Source organism: Rana temporaria, chromosome 8, assembly GCF_905171775.1.
Source record: "Rana temporaria chromosome 8, aRanTem1.1, whole genome shotgun sequence".
In the NCBI taxonomy this organism is placed as follows: Eukaryota; Metazoa; Chordata; class Amphibia; order Anura; family Ranidae; genus Rana; species Rana temporaria.
Genome location: NC_053496.1, coordinates 83,430,333 through 83,450,978, shown reverse-complemented (window position 1 = coordinate 83,450,978; position 20,646 = coordinate 83,430,333). Strand labels below are relative to the sequence as shown.

The 20,646-nt window shown below is 41.3% G+C and overlaps 1 protein-coding gene across 1 annotated transcript in view; it reads right to left on the bottom strand.

Moving 5' to 3' along the window:
* Positions 1-20,646, bottom strand: part of KIF20B (kinesin family member 20B) — a 160,238-nt gene that overhangs the window by 119,284 nt on the left and 20,308 nt on the right. Inside the window, exons 6-11 of the mRNA XM_040362115.1 lie at positions 18,556-18,740; positions 16,232-16,307; positions 14,833-15,066; positions 14,453-14,564; positions 13,799-13,870; positions 10,974-11,120 (exon numbers count right to left, since the gene is read on the bottom strand). Coding sequence (XP_040218049.1) covers positions 10,974-11,120; positions 13,799-13,870; positions 14,453-14,564; positions 14,833-15,066; positions 16,232-16,307; positions 18,556-18,740 — 826 coding nt within the window. The remainder of the gene's footprint in view (positions 1-10,973; positions 11,121-13,798; positions 13,871-14,452; positions 14,565-14,832; positions 15,067-16,231; positions 16,308-18,555; positions 18,741-20,646) is intronic.

Genomic DNA, 20,646 nt, shown 5'->3' with positions numbered 1-20,646 from the left:
ATCCTGTGTTATTATTAAACCTCTGGGTTATACTGCTGCCATGAGATATTTGAACACTGGCAAACAAAATGTTGGCCAGCCCAGGAAAACCCCTTCCATTACCAGGATGCCCGTTTTGTACCAAAGCAGTAGCAAAAGCATAATTATGTGAGGAATGAGACTTGTGCCCCTCAATGGATTCCAAGAAAACAGAAAATTTGATTGTCATGCACAGGAATTTTTTTAACCTTTGGAACGCACAAAAAACAATCCAATTGTGGGATAGCCAACACAGCAAACAAGTGCCAAGAAAACCACAGAGCTCTGTTTGCTCCACTAGCGCCGGGGATAGCGTAGGTAGACACGTGACCAGGTACCACCGCCGACGTACGTTTCGTGGGTTTACGTCATCAGGCCCCCTGATGACGTAAGCCCACGAAACGTACTTTGGCGGCGGTACCTGGTCACGTGTCTACCTACGCTATCCCCTGCGCTAGTGGAGCAAACAGAGCTCTGTGGAGCGCACGCTAACACGGGAGTGTGAACGAGCGGGACCCTAAAGAAAACTTTTGTTTGGTCTGCAGCCCCAGTGCCAGGAGGCAACTTTTAAAAGGTAGGAGGCCATTTGGCTTTTCTTTTTATATGTTCTAATTTTTAAATAAAACAGTATTATGCTATGGGCATCTTTTGTTCTTTTATCCCTACCTTACTTCCGGGAATTGGGCAAACTAGATCCAGTCAATCCAGCAGGCACTATCCTGTCAACGCTATATTTGACTATCTTTTTCAGTAAAGAAGTCAAATATCTGGTAAGGGCATTATGATTTTTGAGCACTTCGGGTGAAGATGAATCATTAAGTTTGGTGAAGGAACATATCATCACCTTAAGCACGAATATATACAGAGTTATTGAAGAAAATCTGTCACATGGTTTTTCTCATTAATTTTTTATATATATTACACACACACACACACACACACACACACACACACACACAGTACAGGCCAAAAGTTTGGACACACCTTCTCATTCAAAGAGTTTTCTTTATTTTCATGACTATGAAAATTGTAGATTCACACTCAAGGCATCAAAACTATGAATGAACACATGTGGAATTATACATAACAAAATATTTTGAAACAACTGAAAATATATTTCATATTCTAGGTTCTTCAAAGTAGCCACCTTTTGCAGCAGACACATCTCTAGAACTGTTAAGAGGAGACTGTGTGAATCAGGCCTTCATGGTAGAATATCTGCTAGGAAACCACTGCTAAGGAAAGGCAACAAGCAGAAGAGACTTGTTTGGGCTAAAGAACACAAGGAATGGACATTAGACCAGTGGAAATCTGTGCTTTGGTCTGATGAGTCCAAACTTGAGATCTTTGGTTCCAACCCCCGTGTCTTTGTGCGACGCAGAAAAGGTGAACGGATGGACTCTACATGCCGGGTTCCCACCGTGAAGCATGGAGGAGGTGGTGTGGGGGTGCTTTGCTGGTGACACTGTTGGGGGTTTATTCAAAATTGAAGGCATACTGAACCAGCATGGCTACCACATCATCTTGCAGCGGCATGCTATTCCATCCGGTTTGCGTTTAGTTGGACCATCACTTATTTTTCAATACAGTACAATGACCCTAAACACACCTCCAGGCTGTGTAAGGGCTATTTGACCAAGAAGGAGAGTGATGGGGTGCTGTGCCAGGTGACTACCTCTTGAAGCTCAATCAAGAGAATGCCAAGAGTGTGCAAGGCAGTAATCAAAGCAAAAGGTGTCTACTTTGAAGAACCTAGAATATGAAATATATTTTCAGTTGTTTCACACTTTTTTGTTATGTAGAATTCCACATGTGTTAATTCATAGTTTTGATGCCTTCAGTGTGAATCTACAATTTTCATAGTCATGAAAATAAAACTCTTTGAATGAGAAGGTGTGTCCAAACTTGGTCTGTACTGTAGATATTTATTTATTTTGGGACTTCTGAACAATCAGCCACTATTGTAACAAAGCAGCACTAAGGAACTTTGGAATACATCACTTATATGAATGTTTTGCATATATAAAAAATAGTATTTATGTGGTTGTTTTTTTTGTATTTAATTTGGTATAATCACTACATATGGTGGTATATAGTAGTTTTATTTCCTATTGAGCGCCCTCTATCCGCTACCTTTATTCACTTGTCACAGTATCATTATACTACTTGAGAGGAGCAGCTGGCTAATTACACCTTATATTTTGTTTGTTATTTAAAAAAAAAAAAATTCTTATACCACATCAGACTCCACCAGGACACGAGACCCGCTCATGGTTTTATTTAGCTTATATCGTCTCTGCTACGGTTTCGCATCATTCGTGGTTTTCTTTTATCCTTTATTTTATCAAAATTCCAATCGTATCGGCCGTCTCACTTCCAAAAAGGAAGAGCCAAATACATATGCTTATAAAAACATTTTAGGAAATTCCTGTTAAGACCCTGCATCCCGCCCCGCCCCTCCCCCCCTCGCATTTCCTATTCCTCACGTATGGCAATTTTACCTTAATTTCCTATCTATACTCGCCTTATTTTTCCACGTTTTCTTAACCCTTCCCCCCTCTGATCTGTATCCCTCACTTCAAGCTTCATGTTTTTTCATCTGTCTATTTCGATCATACCCTGCGCAAATTTTTCTGATGTTTTGAAAGCGCTCCATTTATCCCATATTGCTCTATGTCTTTCGTCCCATTGGCGCGGCCAAGGTATTCCATTTCTGCTATGTGATCTACTCGATTTATCCATTCTTTTATAGATGGTCTTGTTGGCTGTAACCACTTTTTTGGAATTAATCCCTTTGCCGCATTAACCGCTTAACGACCGCCGCATGTATATGTACATCCACAGAACGGCACATACAGGCATATGGGCGTACCCGCAAGTCCCTGCCTTTCCGCGGGTCGGGGGTCCGATCGGTACCCCCCCGCGCTACATGAGGCGGTGGGAAATCGTCGAGGAGCGATCCGGGACGAGGGCGCGGCTATTCATTTCTAGCCACCCCCTCGCGATCGCTCCCCGGAGCTGAAGAACGGGGAGAGCCGTATGTAAACACGGCTTCCCCGTGCTTCACTGTGGCGGCTGCATCGATTGTGTCTCCCTATAAAAAGGGATGACACAATCGATGATGTCAGACCTACAGCCACACCCCTACAGTTGTAAACACACACTAGGTGAAGCATAACTCCTTCAGCACCCCCTGTGGTTAACTCCCAAACTGCAACTGTCATTTTCACAATAAACAATGCAATTGAAATGCATTTTTTGCTGTGAAAATGACAATGGTCCCAAAAATGTGTCAAATTGTCCAAAGTGTCCGCCATTATGTCGCAGTCACGAAAAAAAAAAAAAACGCTGATCGCCGCCATTAGTAGTAAAAAAAAATAAAAAAAATTATAAAAATGCAATAAAACTATCCCCTGTTTTATAAACGCTATAAATTTTACGCAAACCAATCAAACGCTTATTGCCAGTTTTTTTCCCAAAATTAGGTAGAAGAATACGTATCGGCCTAAACTGAGGAAAACAAAAAAAATTCTATATGTTTTTGGGGGATATTTATTATAGCAAAAAGTAAAAAAAGTAAAGAGGAAGGCAGAAGAAGACAGAAGAAGAGCAGGCTGGCCGCTGCTAGTAATCGAGCTAACACACGAAGATAGCGGCGGTCAGCCCTGAAGAAGGCGGCACCGGAGAGCGAGTGGGAGAAGAACCGGGGCCGAGATGACAGCAGAGAAGACGGGAGAAGACCCCTGGTGAGCGGAGGACCCCCGGTGAGCGGAAGAAAGCCCCCCCTGCTAAAAGAGCAAAAGAAGACAGAAGGGGCCCCCGGAGCTGGCTAATAAATTACTTTATAAAAACCCTGTGTTGTGTGTTTTCTTTTTCTTTTACACTTTGCCTCCAGGTGAATGGGTAGGGGTACGATGTACCCCATATTCATTCACCTAGGGTGGGGGGCCGGTATCTGGGGGCCCCCCTTATTAAAGGGGTCTCCCAGATTCCGATAAGCCCCCGCCCGCAGACCCCGACAACCAACGGCTAGGGTTGTCGGGAAGAGGCCCTGTCCTTAACATGGGGACAGGGTGCTCTGGGGTGGGGGGGGCCCCGCAGTGTGCCCCCTTGCCCCATAGCACCCAACTCCCCCATGTTGAGGGCATGCGGCCTGGTACGGCTCAGGAGGGGGGGCGCTCGCTCGTCCACACTCCTTTCCTGGCCGGTCGGGTAGCGTGCTTTGGATACGGGTCTGGTATGGATTGTGGGGGGACCCCCACATCGGTTTTTCGGCGTAGTGGGGGGGGGGGGGGTTTCCTTACAACCCATACCAGACCTAAGGGCCTGGTATGCTCCTGGGGGGGGGACCCATGTCGGTTTTTTTATTTAAAATTTGGCGTGGAGTTCTCCCTCTCAGGATTCATACCAAACGCCGCAGCTGGAATTGGCGTGAATCCAAGTTGGATCTCCCGTCGCTTCTATGACGCGCTCGCTGGAATGTGCTTTGTCTATTCCAGCGAGTGCGAGATGTCGGCACCCTGTCGCCGAGAATCAGTGCGATGCTGTCGTGCTGGAAACACATTCTCTGCAACAGGTACTGTAGTTAAATACTGCCCCTATTATATCCGCTTCTTCAAGTTTTTTACCCATATCCTGACCCCATTTTTCTATACAAGTCAATGTTCCCTGTGTTTCTAGGTCTGTTAATATTTCATATATTTGCGATATACCATGTTTCAGTGGTTTTTCTATACTACAAAGCCTTTCCATTGGATTTAATGTTTTGCCATCCCTAATTGGCTGTGGTAAGGTGCTAAAAGTGCTTTAACTGAAAATATTCCCATTCACTAAACTGTCGATCCCCATCCAATATTCTTAAGTCTGGTCTTGGTCTTATTTTACCTTGTGTGGTAATATCCCTAAGCTGTATGGCTCCTAATTGTTTTCCCATCCGTGTCCTAACTCCTGGTATAAAAAAAATATGTGTGCCAGCTAGTAGAATTAGAGGAGAATTATATTGCCATTTTTCACGCCTGTGCATTGTGTCCCAAATTTTAAATACATTTTTAGTTATAATGTGGGTGTCTAATGTCCTATATTTAGGAGGTATCCAAATATTTGTGTGTAATTGTGTCTTAATGTATCTTCCATTTGTACCCATTTCTTTTTAGAGTATAGATTTTGCCCATTCTGCTAATCTTGCCGCATGGTAATATCTTTATTTCTGGGAGTACCAGCCCCCCATTTTTTTCCCCCGACTTAGAAGTGTATAATTTACTCTGGCCTTCTTTCCCTGCCAAATGTATTTCAAAATTATGGCTTTCATTGTCTTAAAGAAACTTTGTGGTATTCTTATGGGGAGCATTTGAAACTTTTAAGTTATTTTGGGTAAAATCATCATTTTAAAAACGCATTGACCCTTCCTATCCTTGCTAAATTTTTCAAATCTTGTTTTATTTCATTTATTAAGGGGATAAAATTGGCCAGATATAGTTTATCTACTGTAGGTGTTATCTTGATTCCCAAGTATGTTAAGGCTTTTTATCTCCCAAGAAAATGTGAATTCTTTCTGTAATGCTTTTTCTTCCTTTTTATCTAGACCAGGGATATGCAGTTGGCGGACCTCCAGCTGTTGCAGAACTTAAACTCCCATGAGGCATAGCAAGATTCTGACAGCCACAAGCATGACACCCAGAGGCAGAGGCATGATGGGACTTGTAGTCTTGCAACAGCTGGAGGTCCGCTAATTGCATATCCCTGATCTAGACCCAGGTTTAAGAGTACAGTTTTTATGAGATTCATTTTGAAATTCGAAAGTTCCCCATATTTTTTTATTTCTTTTATTACATTGGGTAATGACAGTCTTGGTTTGGTCAGGTATAGGAGTATGTCGTCTGCATAGGCAGCCACCTTATGTTCTTCCTCCCCCCACGCTCACTCCTATGTCCGGGTTACTTCGTATTTTAGCTAATAATAGTTCCAGTGATATTACATATAGGAGGGGGGAGAGTGGGCACCCTTGTCTAGTTCCGTTGGTCATCTCGAACACCGACGACACACTCCCATTAACCTTCACCCTAGCCGTCAGCTGATTTATCCTCGTTGCCAATATTTTAGCATATACTTTTATATCCGCGTTTAACAACGCTATTGGCCGTTAGTTGGAGCAAACAGTTCCATCTTTTCTGGTTTTTGGAATAATTGAAATATTGTCAAGGAGAGATTTTCTTTTTTCTCCTATTTTGTTTAGATAATTACATAATTCTGGGACCAGAAGTTCTTAAAAATTTTTAAAATTAAAAAAAAAAAAAAAAAATCGATAATCCGTCCAGTCCTGGGCTTTTTCCACCTGCTGTTTCCTGAAAAGCTTTATATATTTCCTCCTGAGTAATTGGTTCCTCTAATAGTTTCACATTATCCTGGGAGATCTTTGGCAAGTTAGCTTCCCCCCAGATATTCCTGTATTTTAAATTCTTCTATTTTCCTCTTGCTTGTCGAGTCATTCGTTCTGATAGCATATAATGTACTGCAATATGTCTGGACGACCTTTGCAATTTCAGAAGTTTTATATTTCATCTCCTCTATCTGGTTCTTTATTTTTTTAATATAATTTAGTTTTTTTTTTCCTTTAGAGATTCTGGCCAGGTATTTCCCCACCTATATATTTTTCTTTTACTACATTCTTAAATATTTTTCTAGTTTCCTGTTCCATCAAGTCTCCAAGCTGGGCCCTCATATGCCGCGTACACACCATCACTTTATGTGATGAAAAAAAACAACGTTTTTAAAAAACGTCAATTAAAATGACCGTGTGGGGGGAAAACGTAGTTTTAGGTCTTGTGAAAAACGACAAAAAAAAAAAATTGAAGCATGCTTCAATTTTGTGTGTCGTTTTTCAAAACGTCGTTTTTTGTGTAATTTAAAATGACCGTGTGTAGGCTAAAACAACGTTTTTAAACCCGCGCATGCTCAGAAGCAAGTTAGGACGCAAGTATGAATGGAACAGAGTGCCGTCGTACCCGCTGAACGTAACCACGCGTTGCTAGAGCTTTTGGAAAAAACGATGGTGTGTATGCTACATCATTTTTGAAAATGAAGTTTGAAAAACGTTGTTTTTTTTTCCCCATCACATAAAACGTTGTTTTTTCTATCACAAAAAACGACCGTCTGTACGCGGCATTAATCACTATTTTTTTTATACGTTTCCCTGTCTTGATATGTTTTTGTTCCAGATCGTGTAGCTCCTTTATTGTGTTTTTCATTGTTGGATCTCTTGCCTTTTTTTCCCCAGCCCCAATGGAGATTAATTTGCCCCTAATGAATGCCTTATTAGCTTCCCATATTGTTGCCGAACTCACTTCTGGTGTATTATTTATCATAAAGTATTGTTCAATCTCGTTTTTGTTATGGTCTTACTTACTTCTATATTATCTATAAGATCTTCATTTAAAATTCCACGTCCCTTTTCTTTATTTCGTTAAAATTGAAATTTCTATTACAAATTCCAAGACCCCATGATCCACCATAATGTAGTCAAGTCTCGAGTACGTGTCATGTACTGAAAAGTGATATGTATAATCCTTTTTATTTGGATCTATTAATTGCTGGTTGCACGATTAATCTCCTATAACAGAGGTGGAGTTCTGTTTAGCACAATCAGCCTCCTCTCCCCTTTTGCTAGGGCAGTGGTGCCAGAGCAATCCCCAAGTCCAGATCCCCTTTCCCCCTCCATTACTATGTGTGTTTACTTCGGTAATCCCCCCATATACCCCCCACACTCTACCCCCCACGCCCCCATCCCCCCAGGTACAGAGCCCAGGGGGAGGGGGGAGACAGACCGAGGGTGAGAAGGAAAAAAAAAGCCCCCCAAAAAAGGGCAATGTTCTCCTCCACCCTTGCTCCGCCCCCCCCCCCCCCAACGCCAGAAAGATTAATTAGCCATTTGGAATAGGAATGTCCAATTTTTGGCAGAATTCTGGCATCTCTTCCATAAACCGCAATCTTGCCGCACTGCCGTCTTTTCTGCCAATCAGGCATGCTGGGAAAACCCCAGTTGTACTGAATTTCATGTTCCTGCAGGACTTTTAATAGTGATTTCAAAATTTATTTTTCTCTTCAGTGTTTGAATAGTAATTTCTTCAAATTTTATTGGCGACTTGGAATTTCTCCATAGGTGATTTTTCTCCTCCCAGGATTCAAATTGCACGATAATATCTCTCATATTTTCCTGTGATATTTCTTTTGGTCTTATCCTGTGGGCTCTTTCTATTCTTAATGGGGAGGTTATTTCTCTATCCAATAGTGGATTAGAAATTTTCATTATTTTTTCTGAGAGGTTTTCCGGCTCAGTTGAGTCTGGCACTCCACATATCCTAATGTTTTTCCTTTTCTCTCCGTTTTCTTGATCCTCCAATTTATACGCTTGTTCCTTTCTTATAGATCTTATTCCTTCTTCCAATTTTTTTAATGGTGGTTATGTTACAGTCAGTTTTTTTTCTACTTCCACTCTTTCCAACATATGCCACATGTTTTTCTGTATTTTTTCCATTTGCTATTTAAGTGATTTTTCCAGAGCAGCAAACATACCTTCTATTTCTGTTTTTGTTGGCCATAATGCCTTATGTTGTTGTTCATCCTCTATTCTCTGTTCGAATTCTGCTTTTTTCTTTTCCTTCTTCTTTTTACTTTCTGTCTGATTACTTTTGGTTCCCTGCCGTTTCTCTGTCGCCTGTTTGTCTCCATTTCCCCCCTGGGTTACATATTTACTCATCGGGCTCTGGGTCAAACTCAGACCGGGGGGATTTTGGAGACTCTTGCTCCCCTTCCTCTTGTGCTCATATTTTATACCAGCTCGGTTTACCACGCCTTCACTCTCTTTTGGAGTTCCTTCCTTTCTCAGAGGGTACTATAAAACTATATAGTGTCACTCGGTTCCCTCAGTCTGTGTCCCAACTTATCAAGGGCCACGTAGAAACTATGATAACCTTCCTGCTTTTGCGTTCATTGAATTGAGACAGACAGTAAGAGGGGGTAGACAATCAGGGAGTCCCAATAGGCGTAGCGTCTTCTTTTTATTTATGGTACGATCATGGTATTCCGTACTGGCCTAGCGATCCTTCGCCTCACCACACTCAGGTGTATGATTGCAAAGAGTTACCGTTAGAAGCGTAACCGATCCAATAACAACTTTATTTTTCCGTTTTTTGTTTTTTTTTCTACCTTTATACTAAAAGCTCACCCTTTAGGTTTTCCATTTAGCACATCATAGGAGGGGCAAACATATACAGATCAGCGGGGCGCAGTTAATTTTCCTTATTTTACGATATTGTCTGCACCACTGTGAGGTTGTAACAGATCCAAACAAACAGACAGAGTCACGTCCTCAATGCTCCTGTGACATGATTCTGCTGCAGCACCTTTCAATCAGGAAAACGAAAAGACAAAAAAAAAAAAAACACGGGGTGGCACAGTAGAAGCTGATGGGGCCTGAGTGGCAGAAGGGCAACGTAACACTGTCAGCAGGTTTTCAATGCGATCATGCAATCATAGTACCTCATGCTACTCCACAGCTGCACCCCCGCCTGCACTCGCAGACCTAGGTAACAACTAATACACGTTTTTCTCTCTTTTTTTTCCAAGGTAGTCACAGTCAGTTTACTGATAGATCATCTTGATGTTTATTTACTCTTATTATATTAAGTGGCGGCACATTACCACCTCTTCTCACAATATCAGAGAGTATTAACAGGTGACCCATAGGATTTTAAATGCTTTTCAGCGCTTTATAATAACCTTTATAATAAACTCTACTGCCAACAGTCTCTCAATAGTGTCTTAATTGTTACTCAACTGCTTAATTTCCACCTTTCTCATGCCGGCAGTTGCCATTACATTTTTTCTGCATTATTTATCGTACTCACCACCTCCATGGCTTCTGGGGGAGACTGAAGCTGGCTGGCTGAAAGGGAAGAGTCTGCATTGGTACACAAAGGCACCAGGGCTGAACAGTATCCACAGTATCCAGTATAATGCAGGCTCTCCCTTGCTGTTCGGGGGCCCGCTCAGGGCTGCGTTCCGTGATATTTTTCTCCTGTGCTGCAGCTGTCTTTATGCGTCCCACTGACGTTTGACACTGAATGCATTGTTGGTTCACTTACCTTTTCTTTTGATATCCCTTCTAAATGTTTTTTGTCTGTTTGAATTTCTCACTTCCTGTTTATCCTCAGTAAGCTTTCCACCATCATCCGAGCGGTGGAAAGTCATTTAGAATGGCTTACTGGACACCTTACTGAGGAGGAACAGGAAGTGAGAAATTCAGACAAAGAAAACAAAAAACATTTAGAAGGGAAATTGAAGGAAAAGGTAAGTGAACCAACAATGCACTAGCTTATAGTAACCTATTTAGAAAATAATAAACAAACCTTTACAACCCCTTTAACTGGCTCTTGGGAATAAAGGCAGAAGCAAGGTTTTGCTTGAGGAAAAAAAATCAAAATCAAATTATATAACCCCCCCCCCCTCCCATTTGCAGTCTTCCTTAAGCCTCTTATTCTGAGGAAGAGTGATCTAGCCACCAGCTGATTGTTTGAGGTTGTCAAGAGTGGGTCAGAAGGCTATTCAGATCAAAAGGTGTTTTTTTTTTTTTTTAAGATAAGGGTTCTGAAGTCTAGCACTTTATCCAAAGTGTCACATGAACTGAAATAGGACATGAGAAATGAGACAGTAAACTTCCAGCTAACCTTAAAAGTCGATAACACTACAGCCATCTGCTCTAGAAAGTGGGAGATCAAACTCGGAAGCAGGGATTTTGACCAGCCAGATGTGGTTTGGCAAAGTAAGGGCACAGATATCAAATGAAGGACAGGGCCTACCAGAAAAATGTATAATCTTTCAACCACTTTCAACAGAAAAACAAAGAAACAACATTTACAACCAAGGAGTGATCAAATGCCAAGGAGGGATTGTGAACCTACTTTGACTGCTGGCTGTTCTTCAGTGCATTGATACATTTGCCAAGAATCAGTAATGAAGTGTTTATGTTTCCACTCTCCTTTAGCCTTTCACCTTCATTTTGAGTTTTTGTGCATCGTTCAGAACCTGCCAGATCACACAATGCCAATCTATAAATGCATAACAAAAAAATATATGAATTAAAAAAAAAAAAAAGAATATAAAAAAGAAGAAAGTTTATAATTTTGTAAAAGTCAGACTTCTTTATTTAATATACATTTGTTTTTTCAGATTTACAAATGGATGATCTGCCACATTGCAGATGTATATTTAAATATGCAAGCCAAAAGTAATTGAGAAAAGATTCCACAATCCTCTTGATTAGAGGCGTTTGGGTACAACCAATAGAAAATGTCAGGAAATAATTAAGTTTTTGTTAAAGTTATTTTAGTTGAACCATTTCAGGGCCAATGCCCAAATCCCAAATTTTGCAATTTAGTGTATGCGGGTGGATTATACCCGGTATTTTCAGATCAGATTGGGCTTTCATTTGTTGGTAAATATTAAAAGGATATCTCCCGATTTAGTTGAATTCTAAAAAAAAGAAAAATTGGCCCAAAATAGAAAACAAAAAAAGGAATGCAATGATTTTCACGTCTCATAAACCCATATTGTATTCATAAGTAGATAATCGTAAACATACTGAATTCTTAAAAATGAAAGAAAAAAAAAAAAGGCAATTTGGAAAATGATAGCAGCAAAATGCTTTCAAAAAGTTGGGACAGGAAAAAAAAAAAAAAGAGCTGGCAAAGTAAGCGATACCAACAAGGAAGAGCTGGAAGAATATTTTGCAACAAATTGGGTTAATTCGCGTGATTGGGTATAAAGAAGGCACCTTAGATAGTCAGAGTGTGCCTGAGACGTAAAGATGGGCAGAGGGACAAGGCTAAGACTCAGTATTGGATGCGTGTGATCTTCAGGCCCTCAGACAGAGTTGCATTAAAAACAGGCATGATTCTGTGATGGGCATAACTGCATGGGCTCAGGAATACTTAAAAAACAAAACAAAAAAAACAAAAAAAAAAAAAAAAAACAAATCTGTCTGAATACAAGTTAATCTTCATCGTACAAAGAAGCCATATCTGAACATGATACAGAAATGCTTCTGCCTTTCCTGGGCCAACGCGCATTTAAAATTTTCTGTGGTCGTACGAATAGAAATGTGACTTTTTTGGCAACAATGGGCATGTGTCCTTCGGAATAAAGGAGAGGGGGACCTTCCTATCAGCATTCAGTTAAAAATCCTGCGTCTGATGGTATGGAATGGGCAGCTTGAACTTCTGGAAAAGTACCATCAATGCTGAAGGATATATCCAGATTTTAGAGCAGCCTATGCTCCCATCCAGATGTCTTTTTCAGCAGAACGATGCTAAACATACTGCATCTATGACAACAGCATGGCTTTGTAGTGGGAGAGAGTCTAGGTGCTTAAAGCGGAGGTTCATCCTAAAAAACATGTATATACCATTCCATCCAGCATACTGCTAACATGTACAGTATGCTGGGGTTTTTTCCGCTGTACATACCGTTGTATAGCTATTTTCCCCCCGGGTTCCATGTAGTGGCTCCCGCGGGAGTGGGCATTCCTATTCAGAGACTAAGTGATTGACGTGATGACAAAAGCTTCCCCCTGGAGCATAATGCCCGTCACCAGTTTCCGAAAGAAGCCGGACGTCGGTGCGCAGGCGCCATATAGCGCCGACTCGCAGTTCGGCTCCTTCCGGAAACTGGCGACGCGCATTATGCGCCGTGGGAAAGCTTTTGTCATCACGTCAATCACTTAGTCTCTGAAAAGGAACGCCCACTCCCACGGGCACTACCCGGAAGCTGGGGGGGGGGGGGGGAATAGCTATACGAGGGTATGTACAGCGGGGAAAAAATAAAAAACACACAGCGTACTGTAAAAAATACAACAAAGACGCCCCAGGACTGTTGGGCAGTTAGAATCCTGTAGCAGGCAAGAATGGGACAACATTTCTGTTCCCAAAATATCACTAACTGGTCTCAGTCACCAGTTTACAGAGTGTTAAAAATATATAAATAAATAGAGGGGATGCTACAGTGGTAAACATGGCCCCGTCTTTTTTTGAGACGTGTTGCTGCCATCGATCTATATCTATTTTTTTTATTTTTTTTTATATAAATAGAAAATCCTCAGTTTAAAACGGTTTCCATTGTGAATGAAATATGAGCGAGTTTAAAAAAACATTACATTCTGTTTTTATGTAGATTTTACACAGCTTAGCAAACATTTTTGGAACTGGGGTTGTACAAGACAGATTTTTTTCAGTATTGTTGGCAACTCTGCCCAAGAAAACTCAAGCAGACGATTCTGACATTACACCTGCTCACCCAAGGTTCACTTCCAACATGTTTCAAAAAAATCCCATCCATTCCATGAAAAGGATGGGATTGCTTTAAAACAGGTTAATATGTGGATGAGGACAGAGGCTGGGAGCCATCATTACAGCTGGAGGTTGCCATCACAGCTGTAATTGTATTTGTCAATCAATAACACTTGGATGTACTTTTGTGCTGCCATTTTTGTGTAATAATGTTTCCCAAAGTGAGAAGGGCTAGTGGTGTCAGCATGACTAACAGAATCATCACCTTTGATCTTTAGTCTATACGAAAAGCAAGTAACACTTGATCTACAGCACCATTTTAGTATTCTAGCTTTTTTCTGATAATTGGAGGATTTATCTATATTAATAAGGCTGCTGTTATTTAGCTAGTGCTTTTTTCACTCATTTTGTGCTGTGAGTTTTACTTTTGTTTCTATACTTACTCACTGACTCGGACCACTCGTGGAACTTCCAGATCTTCAATTTTTATTAGGCGAATAGTAAATATACTGTGACTGAAAAAAAAATAGGAAAAAAAAAATAAAAAAATAAAAATAATTAAGGCATCTTTTACTTCCAAAACCATTGCAAGGATGACAATGACAAAAACCTGTGGATAATAGAGAATAAAATGCAATGTCAGCCAATAGCCACTACCAATGTGTCAGATCAGTAAAAGGAAGTTGCAATTTGTTCTTAGTTTGTCTTGGTGACCACGGTCAGCAAGGCAGATAACTGCAAAATTTGGGCATTTTCATTGCCATAAGAAAAGGGGTAGGCTGAGGGAGATCTTACAATGACAACTGTCTAAGATGGGAAATACCCTGTTGCGTCTCAAGAAAGACAGTGAAGGTAAATCTCACCACTAGAACACAGTGCAAAAAAATATATAACAAAATGATTATAAACCTTTCCTTTTACAACCAAACAAAAACACACAACACCACACTCAAACGCTGAAAGCAAGAACTCCAATACTCAGATATTGTGGCTACCATATCCAAATGGTACCCTGAAGGTCAATAACATTTCAATAGGATAACCCAAGTTTCAGTATGCCCAAAAACAGGATATATAAATGTTTAGAAGCCACCTACCTTCTACTGGATGAACTATTTAGCTTAGTAAAAGCAATACTTTGGAATTTTTTCCCCAATGCCAGAATTCGGCATGCCTCTTTTGCATTGGAAACCTGTATCCACTGGAGATCTGCAGAAAACGTTCCAATTAAAATTCCAACAGGACATGGTAACAAAACATTTCTGTATTTGTATACGTATTACATACAAGTATTAAACAAATGATTCCTTCAAAGAAAGAAGAAATTTTCCAAGTACATTTTTGCAAGTACGTCTTTATATTTGGTCACATATGACAAGAATGTATGTTAGAACTACAGGTTACCTCCCCCACTATTTTCAACAGATATTGCAAATGTCCATGGTTGGGGTTTACATATGCTAGGAGACCTGCTTACCTTTAACAAAAGAGAATCCTTTAAGGTCTTGAGCAAGCTTTAGAGTTTTCCTTTTATAAAATTTGTCACCCGATACCGGATCCAACAGGTCATAAATGCACTCGTTATAAATTTCACAGAATGAAACCCAAACGGAAAACTTTGTTGCCTCATCCACATCCAGACTGAACCCTTCCGATTCTCTTAACCGTTCTTCAAACTCAGATATGTTACAGGAGGAGAGTCCTCCAGTGCCTGTAGGGAAATGTAAATCAAAATTACTCTAAAGATGCCAAAAGTGTCAACAAAAACAATTCCACTAAAATAGACCACAGTAATCCAAAACCAGGGTGGATATAAAATTCAACGATTAAAAAAAAAAAATTATGATATATAGAGATAGATTATATATATATATATATATATATATATATATATATATATATATATATATATATATATATATATATATATATATATATATATATATATATATATATATATATATATATATCTCTATTAGTTAAAATCTCATTGTTTTACAAATCTATGTACACTACAAACTGTATGATCAAATCCGTTTTGATATTGCAAGTTTACTAACCTGACAGCTTATTATTCTAAATAGGAAACCTTCATTTTGTTTGCAAATATTAAAGATTCAGACTACCAGCAAGAATAAGTCCTTACATTTAAAGAGCACCTGTCATTTCAGAACCATCATGGCAGCGCCTGTTAGCAGGGATCCACTCACCTGCTGCCACCACATCCCTCACCTTGTTGTGTCACTGCCTCATCACCAGCAATCCTATTAAAGTGAATGGGACTGTCGGCGAGTTGACAACGGGTCAGAGGAGCCGCTGCAGGACAGAAATGACAGTTGCTCTTTAAAAATTATGATTTAAATCAAGCCGTTTTACTCATGACTTGGGGCATGTTACGAGAAAAAAAAAAATGGATAACGAAAATAAAAAGGAAGCAGACTGGTTATAAGCAAAAAACATCAGTTCTTCCTTATGGGGATGAAAGGGAGAGTTGTCACTGACATAGGAAGGCACAGACAACAGTCAAACACTGTCAAAGTTCTAGCCCTGCACCACTCTTCTGAAAATAGATTTTGGTCTGCGTGCCTGTTGGAGAAATTGGCTTTCTATCCTGAGAGGGATGTAAAAAAAAAAAAAAAAATATGATAAGAGATTTAATGTTGGGTGGGGGAGCTGTGATCTGAAGAGCTTTGGCGCTACCATTATATATTATTGACTAGTAGGGGTTCCTGCCATTAGAGAAATTTCAGAAATGCACCCAATACAAGATGTGCAGAAAACTTATATAAAAAGTCAGACGTGGTGCTGCACTGTACAGATGAGCTAAAAACTTCCAACAAATTTACTTTCCCAATATATAGAACTAGATACATTACCATCATCAGTGAGCAGGTCTGTAGTGTCTGCAGAGGTAGCGCTATTGTTGCTCCTAATGCTACAATGAGGATCAACCTAATAAAAGGAGTATAGTTTAGATGCAAGTAACCAATCAATATAAGATACAAAAGAAAGCAGACAGAATACAAAATGCTCAAAAGTCTTTCATAGCCATTGAAGTACACCATAATTCAGATTGTCAAATGTACTGCAACCTACAGGATTGATAAACAGTAAAATTGTTAACCATCCCCAACCCTCCTGCTCAGAAAGTTTTTTTGCTAGAGTACAAGGAGGACAGACAGACATGTTTTTGTCAGATATGAAAAATTATAACCACATTTTGCTTCTTTATTTCTCTTTGATTTCCCCACCCCGATCAACTTTTTTTTGAAAATCTTTTTGAGTGCCCCATCAACTTAAATCACGATTCCTTACAACACCGCTGCTGGAGCTGTTCTCTACAAAGCTATCCGGATTGAAGTATTCCCACCTTGACTGAAAAGCCGTACCCAGACAGAATGGACACGTGGGGCTAGCATGGAATACGACTTTTTGAGAATTGGACCACAGAATAGTGAAGATTTGCAGAAGTTTACTGTACATGTAAAAATCGAAAAATTTGAATATCGTGCAAAAGTTCATTTATTTCACTAAAGTAACTTAAAAAGGTGAAATATATGAGATAGTTCAAGCCGTGATTTGTGATTATGGCGTACAGCTCATGAAAACCCCAAATCCACAATCTCAGAAAATTAGATTATTACATGCAATCAATAAAACACGGATTGTACATAGAACAATATCGGACCTCTGAAAAGTAGAAGCATTGTACCCCACAGTGTACCCCATTACCATTTCACACAAGGGGGGGGTCAGGATCTGGGGGTCCCCTTTGTTAAAGGGGTCTTCCAGATTCTGATAAGCCTCCCGCCCGCATACCCCCACAACCACTGGGCAAGGGTTGTGGGGATGAGACCCTTGTCCCCATCAACATGGGGACATCCTCCCCATGTTGAGGGCATGTGGCCTGGTGCGGTTCAGGAGAGGGGGGGCCGCACTCTGTCCCCCCCTCTTTTCTGCGGCCGGCCAGGTCAACGTGCTCGGATAACGGGTCTGGTTATGGATATTTAGGGGGAACCGCACGTCATTTTTGTTTTAAATTAACGGCGGGGTTCCCCTTAATATCCATACCAGACCTAAAGGGTCTGGTGATTGAATTTGCGGGGACCTCCGCGCATTTTTTTTCCCCGAACTCCGATCCCGGACCCGAACTTTTCACAATTATTCGGGTTCGGGTCCGGGAAAACCCCAAAGTCCGTACCGAACCCGAACTTTACAGTTCGGGTTCGCTCAACCCTACTTGTAATGCTTAACTTGTAATACCTACGGCCACCACCAGATGGCGCCAGCTCACATCTGGTGGTAATAACTTGAAATACCAACGGCTCACCACCAGATGGCGCCAGCTCACAAATGGCGCCCGGGATTTGTCGAGCCCTGTCGTAAAGTCTCACAAGATTCCTGTATCAGGGGCCGTTCTCCAGTGTTTGAAGAGTTGGTAGATCACTTCACTCCTCCAAGGGTGAAGCGATCTACTCCGCTTCATAAACAGGTACACAGGAGGAAAATCTCCTCCGTGAATGCCGGAGAACGAAGCAGTGAATAGATTTCACTGCTTCATAATAAGGACACCATAAATAGCATCAAACGATGACTTGAACTACCATCATTTGTAGCTTTAGATAGTTATGCTACATCACCTGTATAAAAAAAGTACAGCACAGAACAATGAGCAACACAAACAAGGACATAACTAAAATTTGTTTACTGCATTAAAAAAATGGGACAAAGACTCCCATCGCCTCACTTGTAAGGGACAAAGTTTTGTTAGTTTTCCTGGAGGGTGGAGTTAGCATAAAGCTCTATTACCTCCTAGAAGAGTCAGAACTTTGGCACTGGGCCATGACTGCAGGTTTTTGGGTGCTAGTACACCGACTCCTATTGGATCAGTCAGTTTTTTTTTCCCATGCAACCAGAATAAAAATTAAAAAAAAAAAAAAAACAACACACACACACACACACACACACACCTTAGTGTGAAGTCTTTCTAAATTATCAAAATGTACAGCATTTACAAGAGTTCTACATTGACAACTTTTTTTTAGGTTCCAGGAGTTAGAGGTGAAAAGGTCACATGAAGGCTAACAGAGCTTGTTGTGTCAACTGGCCGACTTTCTGCAAACACATCATGACCGCATAATAGAAATAACCAAGCCCTGTATTAAAGAGAATTTACCACGTCAGCCAACGCACAACATACCTCTTTTGTGTGACGGAGTACACTATTTTTGAAGGCAACTTCTGTTTTTATCTGCTCTTTGGTCAGCCTTATATAGTCTCTGCATCTGTGAGGTTTAATGTCCATCTTGGAATAGACTTTTCCATCAATAGTATTAAAAAGCATTTCCATTGATCTTGGTAGGATGCCTACATCACATTTTGTACCTGTAATAAAAAAAAAAAAAAAAAGTACAAGTGTTACAAGGCAACATACAAAATTTGACCTGAAAAAAAAAAAGATCCGAACACAGCCCACTTTCCTCTACGGACAGGCGTACCCAATTGGTAGAGAACCACCAGTTAAAAACTCAGATTCAACTCTGCTTAGAAAAGGCCTGTACCAAAACTCAGTGAAAAGTTTTAGGAGGGCATTTGTCAGGGAAGCAATGAAGTCTCTACAGAAATACTGCACATAAACTGTTCAGAAGCTGGGATTCCCCCCCGATTGCCCTGCACTAACAGAAACCACAGGAGGGTGGTGTCCTTGGTCAAGATCTTCCAGGACATGTTAAAAAAAAAAAAAAAAAAAAAATTAAATAAAAAAGCAGATCAGGCAGACGCTTTAGGAGCTGGGGAGCATTTAACACATTCCCAAAGGTGAACTTATCCTTTATGGAATGACTTGCCCAAGGTCAGAGCTAAAACAAACAACCTGGTCCTTGGGTTAAGACCATTTAGCCTGTTTAGTTCAGATGACCTGTACCACATCGACAAGAAGTTGTGCTGTAGGTTTCTGGAGAGAAACTGCACAAATCTGAAATCAGACCCAAGACTCTCCCCTAAAAAGCGAAGAGTTGTCTAGCTACTGGACCAAAGGTTGTGAACCTGAGACTGAAGATATCAGCTTCTCCTGAGAGAGAGAGAAAAAGACTCAAGTCTGACGTGCATCTTGAAGGAAGTTACGCATTTGGTGGATTATTAGAAAAACTATTTATTTAAAAAACACAACGTACAAAAAGGTACAGTTGTGTTTTAAAGCCCAATTCCAAGCATATAGAAAACCTTAAAGAGGAGTTCCACCCAAATTTGGAACTTCCTCTTAACCCACTCCTCTCCCCCTTACATGCCACATTTGGCATGTAATTTTTTTTTGGGGGGGGGGGGGGGGGGGGGAGTGGGGGCTTCAGCACGAGTGGGACTTCCTGTCCCACTTCCTCCTTCCTGTAGGCGACTAAGCTTAATCGCCTTCAGGAAGTGGCTGCTGTAGGCGATCGCCTAGGACACGTCACAGGTCCTAGGCGATCTCCTGGCCAATTACACGGCGCGGCGCCGGGCCGCACCGCTCGCGCAGTGCCGCTCGCGCATGCGCAGTGGGTGCCCGGCCGTGAAGCCGAAAGCTGTCACGGCCGGGTGCCCACACTGAAAATGAAGACGCCGGCCGGGGAGGGGGGGGGAGAGGAGCGGAGCCCCGGCCGGCGCGTCGCTGGAGCAGGTAAGTGCCTGTTTATTAAAAGCCAGCAGCTACACTTTTTGTTGCTGCTGACTTTAAATAAACATACAAATGGCTGGAACTCCCCTTTAACTACCCCATGATGTTAAAGAAATTAACACCTTGACCTTTAGAATATCTTAGGGATCATACAGACGGACGGACTGTCCGCTCAAAACGGTGCGCCGGACCTTTTGAGCGGACATGTCCGCCCGGAGATTTCTGTCTGATGGTTGTACACACCATCAGACAGAAATCCCCGCATACACGATACGCGGGGACGTGGTCGCGCCGATGACGCAGCGACGTGCGCGGCCCTGGAAGTTCAATTTTTTCCACGCATGCGTCGAAGTGATTCGACGCATGCGAGGGATGGCGGCCGCTCGGACATGTACGGTGAGTCTGTACAGACGACCGAACATGTCCGACGGACAGGATTCCAGCGGACATGTTTCTTAGCATGCTAAGAAACATTTGTCCGCTGCAAAACGGTCGGCTGGACAAATGTCCGCTGGAAACCTGTCTGCTCGGCCGTACACACGACTGAACATGTCTGCTGAAACTGGTCTGCGGACCAGTTTCAGCAGACATGTTCGGTCGTGTGTACAAGGCCTCACATGTTCCACCCATATTAGGGTGTAA